Below are 12715 nucleotides of genomic sequence, written 5' to 3'. Positions count from 1 at the left end.
CCCTTTCTTTATTTTTTAAATAAAGTTGGCATTGGTACGTTGTCTTAGTTTAATAATTCAAAATGAAATAATGGTGCAATGGAGGTCTTGATCCCATCACCCATTTAATACTCAATACTAAAAAGATAAAAATTATAAATATAAAAACATGATTTTACTATACTGTGTTTTGTATCTAACAAAAAACAAGCAAATATTTTTGCTGGTTTGTAAAGAGTGAAGCATGCGGATGTCTGAGACTAAAGTGCCGATATAATCGAAAATAATTGTAGTTAGAATTAGAAAGTTGATGTAAAATCTTTATTTCGGCTGCTACAAGGGTCTACCTTTGTAGACAAAAAAGTGAGCATGAAATCTTAAAAATGAGATCTTTTATGGAATATTTGTTTGGACTTCTGTGTGGAAATGAAGGAAATCCTGCACCTTGTGGTACTTGTTTGAACACAATTAAGCCTGTTGATGCTGTTCAGATGTTCTTGTATCTCTTATAATAAAATCAGTTATAGTGTTACAAATGTTTAAAATGTCTGTAACATGTGTTGGGGTCTTTATCATGCCGTTTGTGTACAAATCAAAATAAAAGACGATCCAAAGCTGTCCGTTTGACTGATTTAATGCCCTTTGATGTGAGTTGCTTTTTCAAATTAGTGACAAATATAGCAGCAGGAGGAGGAAGAGACTCTCGGGTGAATTCTGTATTTCAGTGTCAAAAAAAAAAACCGGTTCCCGATGTAGAAAGCTTCCCTTCGACTTGTCCTCTGATTTTATTTCATACATTTATTTCTGGGTCACATTTCAAAGACACTCTGCAACACGTAAACATCCCGTCTTCTCCCCCTCACACTGTTCAACAAACACAGCCGAGTGGCCCATTAAAGTCACCACGTCAAATTACCATTTCTTTTTTTTGCAAGAGACAAGACAAAAATCCTTAAAATACAAAATATTTATTTTTGAAAATGTCTTTATAAGAGTCAAAACAAAAGAAAAAAAATAATCAAAACCAAATCAAAACCATACAAATTGTTTGGTTACTAGCATACCACACTAGTGCTAGGAACTAACAATGGAGAACCGCTCAGTCAGAGGCGATGAATACATCTCCACCTCCGCCCTCCCGTTTTTAGATTGCACCGAGGCAAACAGAAGCGCCCAAAAAGTGGCACAAGTGGTGAAATGGCATCCTGTCTGTTTTTGTTTAGAACGTACATAATAACCAGGGCGGGCAGACACGTGGCAACCATCTGATTCTCTCTCTCTGTCTTCGTCTTCTTTTAAACAAAAACACAAAACCAAAAACAAATAAAGTGAGTTTAATACATATCTGAAATACAGTGGGGACGTAACTGTTGGCATTGATATGGTGAGGAGAAAAGAAATAAGAGTAAGGGAGGTGGGGGTGGGGGGGGCTCTTCGACTAAAATTCAGTATCCCAAGGAGTATCCCAACCTTCCAAAAACAGTGTGCTTCTGAAAGACGTGGACAAAGAGGAGGAGGAGGAGGAGAAAGAGGAGGAAGAGGAGAGGCTCGTTTCTGCGTAAGCAGTCCGAGGCCGCGGAGGTCAAGGTTGCACCGTTGAGGTTGCAGTGAAGTCAGCTTAAGGCTTTTGAAGCCCGACCGTATAAGCAGATATAAACATATATGTATTCTTAAACCTTTTCATCTGTTTTTTTATTCATCGTGGTTGTACAATATTCCCTGATGGCCTGATTTGGCCGCTGAGTGTTATACAGAATCCTGAAGAGAAATCAAAATTAAAAAAGGAGGGAAAGAACAAAACTAAGAACAAACAAGAGAAGTGATGAAATTGTCCATGGAGGGAGAGGAGGGAGGGGGGTGGGGGGGTTGATGGGGGAATCCTGTTTGTGGGACGTTTTCGTCGCTCTCCCTCGTCCCCTTCTTAAAATGTTACTCACGCTGGTCAAACCCACACAGATCCTCCATCGCACTGCCGTGGAAATCTGCTCTGAGGACCAAAGACAAAACATTTAGTAGAGACTGAAGAACGAGCAGGAAAGCAACGCTTTTTCTCTTAATTAAACATATTTTTTTACCTATGTGAGCTTCTTGGCTTTGTTGTAAAGTGAATCCACGACTTTGCTCATGTTCTGAATTGTTTCCAAGGCTGCTCCGTATGTTTTGTCCACCGGTGGCTCTTCGAAAATGATCAAGACACCTTCGCCTTGGTCAAGGATGCCTGAAAAACATGATGTCACAGAAACATATCACTATATAAAAATATATTCTGTGTCACAGAAACATATCACTATATATAAATATATTCTGTGTCACAGAAACATATCTCTATATATAAATATATTCTGTGTCACAGGAATACATCACAGTACACTGAAGACTCTTAATCTGCCTGTGAAGTACAATTACCGTGAAACTTTTCGTCCAGAATCATCTGTGATAATTTCCTCTCAACATCCCCCTATGAAAAGAAAAGAAATGATAATAAAACCCACATTTTAAGACCTAAATAATGACTTTAAAACTAAGAAAAAATATGTTAACTGCAAATATACATACCTTTGACAGTTTGATTAGACCCGATATGTGTTCCATCTGAAAACAGGAGAGGATTACATATTAAGTATTTGTTAAAATGATGAGGAACAAGTACAGTAGTTCACACTCATACAAGTCTTGAATATGGAAAGCATGCCCCAGTATTAGCACAATGCATGACTATTAGGAAAGTGGGATTGCACAGTGCAAAAGATACTCTGGTGACAGTTGCAATAAAACCTCTCCTGCCTCAATCGGGCTTTAGAGACTCTTTGTACAAAGTGAGTAAATAAGGGAAATGGTGAGGAACAAGGGAAAAGAAAGATTCAGGACCTGGTAATGAAATACAGCAAGGTTCTACTGAATCCGTACCTGTACTCTGGAAAAGGGTTCGATGACTCGGATGAGGTTCTGTTCCAGCAGGTTGTCGTACAGCTTGGCCAGGTGAGTGCTGATGATGGGATCGTCCCTCAGCTCGGCTCTGTACTCCGTTAGGGCCTGAAAGACGCACAACTCCAACAGTCAGGATACTTGTGTAGAAGCTTACTGCAAAAACTCCATTAAAATGGGTTACATGTTGAGCAACACTTGGAGGAAAGGTTTTGGCTTATTAGAAGCAGGTACAATCATCGAAACTAAAAGTCACGGAGTACCCAGCATGCAATAGGAGCAGTAGAGCAGAAAGGCTAATTGGAGGTTTGCTTCAACTGCATGTGAATCCTTTTAACACACATTCTTACCTTTTCAAAGTCTGCTAATGATCTGTTCTTGCAGGCCTGGGCGACACATTTCATTGCATCTGTCTGGAAGGACAACGACAAAAAAAAAAAAAAGAATAAAAAAAAAAAGATTAACGTCATTCTACAGAAACCACCTCAATAAAACCGTGTAGCAGCACAAAACTAAGAGGCGAAAGACAGAAGAAGTAGTCACAAAGAAACTTAAACACTGTTTGGCTCCATTACAAAACCCAACAAAAGTAGAACATTGTTTATGTGAACAAGAGGCAGAAATCCATTTTTTTAACAGCAGCGATATTCAAGAAAAACAACTGATGTTTGAACAAATGACATCCCTGCTCTGCCCAGTCGGCTCCGAGTAGAAAATATTTGGTACTTGCCTCTCGGCCGGCATGTCGCAGACCCAGTTTCCCACTGATCAGGCCTTGGACCTCCTCTGGTCTGAAACAGTCCGGTAACAGAAACATTAACAACAACATATATATATATATAGACTCAAAGGAACCACGTAAAGGTAAAGTTTGAAGCACTACTCACAGGTTGAGGACGATCTTGCACAGCAGCATGTATTTGAGCGATGTGATGGCTCTGGGGCTGTCGATGGAGTCGTAGCCCTCGAAGGCCTCGAAGAAGTAGGAGTAGGCCGTCTTCCAGTCCTTCTCCTCCGCTGCGTGGATGATCCCTGCAACAGACCAGACGCAGCGCGACGGTTAAATCATCTGCGGCCAAAACAAACCGCGTCGGCCACCATGAAATGTGAAATACCAACAAAGACCGGAGGAACTCGCCGGGCTGGAGACGAACACTGGAGCTGCTTTGTGACTGTGGTTTAAACATCTCTTTTAAAAAATGTTGTCAGAAGAATTAGCCAGAAGTCATGAATAACTACGATACCATCGGCACCACAGGTCTTCTGGTAAACAAACTGTGTGACTTTGAGATGATTATCAGCATAAAAAGAGCTGAGTCAATGCAGAACACATCACATAGCTCTTTTTCAAGCAACTGTAAGAGTTGCATCATGGACAGTGTTGTGTCACATTAACTATAATATAAAAACCCTCCTGACGACACAGCTGTGTTTGACATGATAAACACATTTACTTTGTGCCGTAAATCGAGAATCATTTTTTGAAACTGGACCACTTGAGCCCCGGTAAGCGTTGGAAGTGAGACTAGTGAACACTTCTGACCTGACTGCATGTCCAGGGCGGCCTGGAGCTTCGGGGGACAGTAGATGGCGTTGGCGGTGGTCCTGGCTGAGGTGAGGGCTGCGCGGGCCTTGGGCAGGTTACTGAGAGCGTGGTACGTCTTACTTTCCAGCAGCTGAACCTCGACCAGAAGAGCTTTGTCATCCATCTTCTTCAGCTCCATGAGCAACTGAGTGCCTGAGGGAAAGAGAATGAGAACGAGAGTTATAATGTCATGCACATTAACTGTTGCAATAACTTTGTACAACACTAAACAGCTCGGGGGCAAATTTATATGCATTTATAGTCTGAAATGTGCTCTTTTATTTCCTCCTCTCCTAAGTAAAACATGTCTAACTGCATTGCATGTTGTTTATAAGCTATCTGGCCGGCCTTCTCGCTAAGTCTCTGAAGCAGAAGACAGAAGCTGTCAGTTACCAAAAGACACAAATGTTTTATCTCTAAACACTCACCAAGCGCCAAGGCCTCCTGGTATCTTTTGGTGTCAAAATAGAGCGAGATCAGTCGTGCCTGAAAGAAGAGAGAATTCATTTAGACGAGCAGAAAGCAGCTTCAAAACATTTTCTTCTAAAAGCAAGGTTTAGTTTTTAACATTTAATTGTTGTGGACCATGTACTAAAAGCATGAATCTCACACAAAGAGAAGATGTTTCGTACCAGATATAGCTGCTAACGTTCTTCTTCAGTCCCTGAGCAATAGAAGCAAACATAGAACCTGATGTTCTTGCTTGGTTTTATCATTCTTTACACAGAAAAAACGATTTCATTGACATTTTGTCCCACATGATGGAATAGATACGTTTTAGCTTGTGCCTTCTAAATGTCAACTGTCATGAAGCGATGCATCGCAAACACCAAGATGTTGAAATGCCACTCGTACACTTGTTGGAAGAACGTGCTAAATTACAGACAGGTCCTACATTTCCTAGAGTTGCTTCTTCTAGAACGTGGCAGAGACGGGAGGTGAACCAACTGTCCTCAAAAGGTGGAACACCAACGCATACAAGTGATCATCATGATACTTGAAATGCAGCATTCTGAAGCTGCATTACATTACATTACTGCCCGCTGAGGCAGAAATCTTTGTGAAAAAGTAAAATAGTGAATCTGAAAAGAAACCTTTGGCGTTTGTTTGTAGAAGGGTGACACATAAACCTGATGCTCACCACCAAAGCTTTGGGAAAATGAACGCTTCATTACATTTATCAACAGGATATCATGTTGTCTACAGACGCATTCCTAACAGCTGTTCCTCAAAACAGTGTTTTAAGGTGGATCTAAGAACATGAGGACTTCTCTCTCTGAGCTCAAAGCTTCCTGTGATTTGTTTACTCCTATCACATTACTCATAATGTGTGTCTAAAGGCAAACAGTGGCCGGTCTAAAGAGCATCCCTCTTCTCAGCTTTCAATAATTTGTACATGCAACACTTTCGTAGTTCCCTTCTATACTTTATTCATAGAACCGTCATAGAATCTTCTTGTTCCTGAGTTTTGTAATTGAGCCAAAAGCTCCAGATCTTCCTGGCTGTGAGTGTGAACCTCAGGTGAACAGCAGGGTGACATCATCATAGATGGCCATGTGTGATAGCTCTATAATCATCTCTCGTTGTTACTTTTTTACGGCAAGTTTACAACTTTGCTTCATCACATTTATCAAGTTTCTTTGGTCTTAATCTAAAGTAATGCCGCAGTAGTGAGTTGCATATCTACTAACAACCTAATCCTCCACCATAACCACAGTGTGTACACTCCATGAGTCAGGACATGGTGAACTTGACCCCTACCACAGCTGCTATTTATGTTTGGAAATATCCCTTCTGTTTTCATTATCATTAATCATAAAGGGTGTTGTATGTCAACGCTAACTAAGGTTGGGTGAGAGGACGAATAAATCAGCCATTTGTGGTTTTATCCAATAGTTCTGCCTCATCTGCAATCAAAGTGTCAAACAATGTAAATAATAAACCTGTGACAGCATAATTGATGGGCTATAAGTTTTCGCAAAACACGTTTATAGCCTGATAACTTTACCTACACAATGTCGTCAAACTGCAGCTCAGTGATATCCAGTTGTATACTGCAGGTTTTCTCTACCTTATACATGAGCTATTCCCAGTTGAAGGAGAGATGGTGGCCAGAAGGGACAAAATGTCCCCTATTGTCAGATTCTAGCAGTAAGCCATGCCAACATTGTTCTTTAGAACATACCTGAGTGATGGGAAATATTGTATGGCATATTAAGCTACTTGTTTTCCCTTTGGTAGCACCCACAAGCGCATCATCAACTTCCATACCTCCAGAGCCTGTCGTAGGAAGGTTCTCTTCTCGGTCTTGGCCCACTCAATGCATTCAAGACACAGCTCCACCTCCTGCCCTGTTGCCGCCTCCATGTCAAGAAACAGGTCGAGCAGAGAGCGGACCAGCCGGGCCGCCTTGGCCTTGCTGATGGAAATCAGAAAAGGCCTCACAAATTTCAGCAGACCCCCAAGTTCTGGAGACAGCCACAAAAAAGAAGAAGAAATGTCTTAGAATGTATAAATATGACATAACATAACATAACATATGACATCAAGGTTTGATTGTTACCTGCAGCCTGTCCCGTCTTGGCCAGGAGTGTCCCCAGCTCCAGGATACTCTGTTCTTTAACCCTGACAGCCTCCTCATCGTTCTCTTGGACATCTCTCCTGACTGTTAAAGAAAAGCAACAAGGTGACATCAGACAACAGGTGACAATTTTATCCTTGCTGGATGCAATATGTTAAACAGTCTGGAAGGCAATGTGACACACTCATGTAACTAATGCGAGTCCTGGACTATTTAAGCTTTGGAAACCACAATCTGACTCAGTCCTGGTTCATGGTTTTAGATGTCACATCATCTCAGTACTACTCAATATTGGCCCGCGCACCAATCGGACAACTATGGATCCAACTAACAATAGGTTTTATGTAGATATTATTTAGTCTAAAAGAAACATATAGTGGAAAAACGCAGATCACAATGTTCTCTTAGAATAGCTTTGTATGTCCGACCAACAGTCCAAAACATATTACATTCACAACTAACATTATAATAAGCAGAGAGAAGCAGCAAATTGGCTTTTTGCTCGACAAATGACTTAAACGATTATCAAAATGTTTTAATATACTCTTATCTTGTTTGTTTATTTACCATATTTTAATATATCCATAGTGAATTTCTATACGTTTCCATTTTTAAATCAAGTCTTGTTTGTCTGTGTTGATTGTGTAATGTTATGCACCATCCACCATGTCAAATTCCTTGTATGTGCAACATACTTTGGCAAATAAACGGTTCAGATTCTGAAAACTTAAATAGCTTTCTGTCAAGTTGATAATACATTAGTTTAATGTTACCCCACTACTGAGGACAAAATCAATGTTTAGTCACGACATTAATACTTGACGGAAATAAAGTGTGAAGCCGGACAACTTGACAGCTAGTGGGCTGAAGTGACTATGGGAAATATAAGACCTGTTTACAGTAACATTAGCTGTTATAAAGTGATGCAATTTCAACATTGTCGTGTTAGCTCAACCATTAACACACAAGGAAACATTAGCCAACTAGCAATACATGTCCCATTGATAACAGTAATACGTTATTTTCACTCTGTCAAAGAGCTGCCTTTCACTGTGTTGACCAGAAGGGTCGAAGGCTTTTGACAACAAGCTAAAGACGTTAGCCACAATGCTAACATGACAGTCCTTAGTTGCGCTAGTGGTAGTTAGCTTTAGAAACAGCGGTCAATGACCGAACTAAACACTCAAAAACATAACATTACTCATAACTACACAACATATTTCACGTCCAGGCCTTAAAGTTAGCAAAGCTGCTAACGAGCTAACTCGCTAACATCCACTAGCAGTTGCCGTTAAACACCGTTCAGCAGTGAGTCAGCACGGCTCACCACCGGCTCTTTGCTACTGAACGCAACTAAGCTAGCATGCTAACTAGCACTAGCTAGCATGCTAACATCGCCGCTTAAACACTGACCGAGAAAACGCTTAATACGGTTGGTCAGATAAATAGTGTCCGTCTCTAAAAAACTTCGGCCCAACACCTACCTATTGAATGGAGAATGTCGATAGATGCGTTGCGGTCCGTGCTAATGAGAGACTGGGCTCTCTGAAACTCAACCACTGCTGCGGCCGCCATCTTCCTTATTCAAATGCTGCCTTGAATGAAAATTTACGTGCGTGGACTACGTTACGTAGCGTATCGTGACGTCGGCGTGTGACTTTGCATGCCGGGATTTAAAGGCATATGGGAAAGGTAGTCATATTTAAGAAATGTGTTGTAAACACCTTTCAGACGCTCCTTTACGTACGCAGATGATTTGTACGTGTGCTGACTATGTAATTTATGCAATTCTGTGGTTAAGTAGTCATTGTCATTATGAGTAATAAGACAAACTAGGCTTATAATGGTTGGATATGCTTAATGCAGTGTTAATGATGTATTTAAAACATTCATTTAGACCTAACATTACTGAATATAGATAATAGAGTTTAAATCATGCCTATAATAGGCTATTTTTAGAATTAAAAAATCAATATTCTGCATGCAATGAAACTAGATATATGAATGGAAACAATTGTTTTGTCTTCAAAGCTCTGTCACAAAAGCATCATTCTTTGGACAACATACTTAAATAATAATAATAATAATAATAATAATAATAACAATAGTAATTTAGAATCATGCATTTAATAGTATGCAAATATATCACAGAGGCAGGCCACTCGTGTTTTTCCAAAGCCAATATTTTGTGCCAATATTCAATAGTTGTCATGATAATGAGACACAATTCCAGTTATTATGTGTTCTTTGTGGGAAAGCATGTAACTCTCCTCTGGCTAATGTGACTGAACTGCAGCATCAATAGGATGGTACAACTATAATACTTGGGGCAATAAAAATAGCCTATACATTGTAAAAGCGTAATCCTATTCATATGGATAAAGCAGCAATATCTTCCCAAACGGCTAAATGAAGCATTGGTCAGATCATTTCTCATAATGGACTACCACAGACACAAGAAAAGACCCCACTAGGAACATATAGACTATAGATGAGATTACTGTAAAAGCACATATGGAGATTGAAACGGTACAATGTGATACAAAGGTATTATAGGGCTTAGATAACCATCGACTCACGTCATACCTGAGCGCTTATAGATGAATGATGTTGATCGGAGTGGCGCTAACGGTGTCATGAAGAGAAAAACATCCTCGGAGTTCACTGGGTTCATGTTTGCATGTGCGCCTCCTGTGTGTTCGGTTATAGGCGGAGTTGTTTCACCGCGCGCACCGAGCGCAGAGCGGCGCCCCACCACCGCCTTTGGTCAACCCTCCTCACACAGTCAGTCAGTCACACAACACAACATCAGCCCTCGCAGCATCCGCATCTCTCGCGGCCAGGAGGACCAGCAGCACATCTTCATCTGAGCATCCATTCCACAACTGCCTCCCATCGTCTGCGCACCGCCGACTCCGGGCGTGTTCATCCAACGCTTGCTTCTTTTATTTTTTTAAGGGTGCCTCGGCTCGGATTATTTTTTTCTTTGTTGCATTTATTTTTCTCGGAGATGGTTTTGTGTTTTTAATCGCGTCCTGTAAGGAAAAGAAACACGGAGCACCATCGTTACAGCGCAATTACAACCTCACTGAGCAGGAGATCTGGTGAGTCTCTTTCCATTTTTTTGGAACATATCGGTGCTGTAAAGTGCAGCAGGTCAGATTTTGAAAACAGATGATGCGCATTGAGGAAAATATGTCAATACGTTGATAAAAATGTGGATGTAACGTTACAGACAGCTGAATGCGCCGATATATTGCGAGATATCAACGGATTACAGGGAAAGATGAGGATTTCCTTCATTTCTAAGCCACCGCCTATCATGGCCAGCGTTTTCATTTCGACGCAGAAGGCTCAGTTTCAGCACCACGGAGAGCACCCGATGTACACAACTCACAAGCACACACGGGCAGCAAGCACTGATGCGTCCTCTGATTTTTCGCCCAGTGTAGTCGCATTAAAAGCTCGTGCTGAGGAATGTCTCCCTCGTCGATGAATCAGATTGATAACAGAGTGGTGGAATGAGGGGCTCGTGCAGCTCGGATCGCGCTCAGGCGAGCAAAGTGGATCCGTCGACAGTCGTGTTTGTTTCCGCAGCGACGATAAAAAAAAATGTATCGCGCGACAGAAATAATCACACGTCTCTTTAAAGATGATCCAGTTTTAATGTTTGGGGAATTGTTTGACCTTGGATTCGTGTTGTAATGTGCATCACACGCGACCTTCACCTGTTATTAAGGTGTTTATGTCTTCCATTTTAGCAAGAGGGGTGGCGCGTGGTTCGCTCTGATTCGTCGGCCATTGCACATGAAATATGTCTCTCTCGTTATGAAACGTTCACGAATTCACCACATTGAATTCAAATGTAGAGTAGAATTGTTATTGTTGTTTCTTTCTGTATTCTCTGTAAGATGCTGCAGATTTATACTAACATATGTTAGGATGCTTATTACATTGATCACTTGCAGCAAGCAGGGATCCATACAGTTTGAATGAATTGGTATAAGCTATATGCTGATCCATTCCACTTACTGAGTCTGATCAATAGTGCTAATGAGGCTGAGGTACGGTCAGATAAACCACTCAGGCACACATTCATGAGAACATTACAGAGCTGATAACCGTGATATCATCTGATGTGTGCTGAATGAAAGCTCTAATATGATGTCAAATGCTTTTTTTTTTGCTTTCTGCAAACATCCATGGATAATCTAGAGGTATGAGATGCTTCACCAGTTATTTATTTTCTGATTATTGATCTTTTGTGCTTCCAGCAGAGGCCATCAGGAGACGCAGACAGAGCGCTGAAATCCAGCAGAGGCGGTTTGAGTCAAGGTGATCGTTATCCCCTCAGAGAGCCGTTCACAGGATCGTTTTCTACCCAGGCCCTGCAGCGGCAGCCTGTAGCCCGGGACTCCCAGCTCCCAGAAGCACATAGAGGCTTTGAGACCCTCCGGATCTCCCCCTGGCAGACCCTCTTCTGACCCAGTGCGGCTGAAGCCCCTGGACGCCTCCCCACAGTCACCATGGGAACCGTGCTGTCTTTGTCACCCAGCTACCGAAAGGCGGCGCTCTTCGAGGATGGGCCGGCCACCGTGGGCCACTACACGGCCGTCCAGAACAGCAAGAACGCCAAAGACAAGAACCTGAAGCGCCACTCGCTCATCAACGTGCTTCCGTGGAAGCGGATCGTAGCGGTGTCGGCCAAGAAGAAAGGCTCCAAGAAGGTGCAGCCCAACGGCAACTACCAGAACAATGTCACCCAACTGAACAATGAAAACCTGAAGAAGTCGCAGTCGTGCGCCAACCTGTCCACCTTTGCCCAGGATCAGAGCACCCCGGCTCTCACCAAGGCCTCCAACAACACAGTGTCGTCCGTCAAGAAGGCCCCTCTGACCAACTCCAATGTGGCCCCCGGGACCCCCAAGAGAGTGATCGTCCAGGCCTCCACCAGCGAGCTGCTGCGCTGCCTCGGGGAGTTCCTGTGCCGACGTTGTTACCGGCTGAAACACCTGTCACCCACCGACCCGGTGCTGTGGCTGCGCAGCGTGGACCGCTCCCTGCTGCTCCAGGGCTGGCAGGACCAGGGATTCATCACCCCGGCGAACGTGGTCTTTGTCTACATGCTGTGCCGGGACGTGGTCTCCTCCGAGGTGGCCACGGAGCATGAGCTGCAGGCCGTGCTGCTCACCTGCCTCTACCTGTCTTACTCCTACATGGGCAACGAGATCTCCTACCCTCTCAAGCCCTTCCTGGTGGAGAGCTCCAAGGAGACCTTCTGGGACCGCTGCCTGTCCATCATCAACCTGATGAGCGCGAAGATGCTCCAGATCAACTCCGACCCGCATTACTTCACTCAGGTGTTTGCCGACCTGAAGAACGAGAGCCAGAAGGAGGAGGAGAGGAGCCGCCTGCTCATCGGCCTGGACCGGTGAGGGGATGCTGGGGGAGGGGTGGGGTGGGGGGCAAAGGGGGGGCAGAGGGGTCAGGGGAGGGGGGGCATACTCCAGTCTGGCATTTTGACAAGTTTGAAAGATTATCTGTGTTGCTATTTATTCATTATCGTTTCAACTGAAGTGGGACGAGGCCAATTAGGAAGTATTTGACATTTATAACCAGAGGGGGGGGGGGGGCTCGGTGATTGT

General features: G+C 42.9%; 2 protein-coding genes across 3 annotated transcripts; one reads left to right on the top strand and one right to left on the bottom strand.

The window, feature by feature from the left end:
• Positions 1-597: 597 nt before the first annotated feature.
• Positions 598-8653, bottom strand: psmd11b (proteasome 26S subunit, non-ATPase 11b). The gene is made up of 13 exons (XM_068736830.1): positions 8555-8653; positions 7053-7154; positions 6761-6957; positions 4918-4975; positions 4448-4642; positions 3792-3936; positions 3635-3695; positions 3255-3317; positions 2887-3012; positions 2536-2571; positions 2386-2437; positions 2055-2197; positions 598-1966 (listed from the first exon to the last, which is right to left on the bottom strand). The coding sequence occupies exons 1-12, from the start codon at positions 8643-8645 to the stop codon at positions 2055-2057; spliced, it is 1269 nt and encodes a 422-aa protein (XP_068592931.1). The 5' UTR covers positions 8646-8653; the 3' UTR covers positions 598-1966.
• A 1189-nt stretch (positions 8654-9842) lies between these two features.
• On the top strand, positions 9843-12505 carry cdk5r1b (cyclin dependent kinase 5, regulatory subunit 1b (p35)). Of its 2 annotated transcripts, none has more exons than XM_068736818.1 (2): positions 9843-10174; positions 11348-12505. In XM_068736818.1, the coding sequence occupies exon 2, from the start codon at positions 11597-11599 to the stop codon at positions 12503-12505; it is 909 nt and encodes a 302-aa protein (XP_068592919.1). In that variant the 5' UTR covers positions 9843-10174; positions 11348-11596. The 2 variants fall into 2 exon arrangements, with proteins under 2 accessions (XP_068592919.1, XP_068592918.1); XM_068736817.1 differs by having other exon boundaries at positions 11345-12505.
• Positions 12506-12715: the final 210 nt, after the last annotated feature.

This window comes from Cebidichthys violaceus, unplaced genomic scaffold (assembly GCF_023349555.1).
Source record: "Cebidichthys violaceus isolate CVI_PGR_0920_01 unplaced genomic scaffold, fCebVio1.0.p SCAF_72, whole genome shotgun sequence".
Classification (NCBI taxonomy): domain Eukaryota; kingdom Metazoa; phylum Chordata; class Actinopteri; order Perciformes; family Stichaeidae; genus Cebidichthys; species Cebidichthys violaceus.
This window is presented reverse-complemented; position numbering and strand designations above follow the sequence as displayed.

Bases quoted from the DNA above. Each gene is read 5' to 3' on its own strand.
- cdk5r1b (XM_068736818.1), top strand. From the start codon at position 11,597: ATGGGAACCGTGCTGTCTTTGTCACCCAGCTACCGAAAGGCGGCGCTC.
- psmd11b (XM_068736830.1), bottom strand. From the start codon at position 8,645: ATGGCGGCCGCAGCAGTGGTTGAGTTTCAGAGAGCCCAGTCTCTCATT. The intron at 7,155-8,554 runs GTAGGTGTTGGG...TTTCTTTAACAG, and splicing joins CGACATTCTCCATTCAATAG to TCAGGAGAGATGTCCAAGAG. The intron at 3,696-3,791 runs GTGAGTAGTGCT...GGACTGTTTCAG, and splicing joins TGCAAGATCGTCCTCAACCT to ACCAGAGGAGGTCCAAGGCC.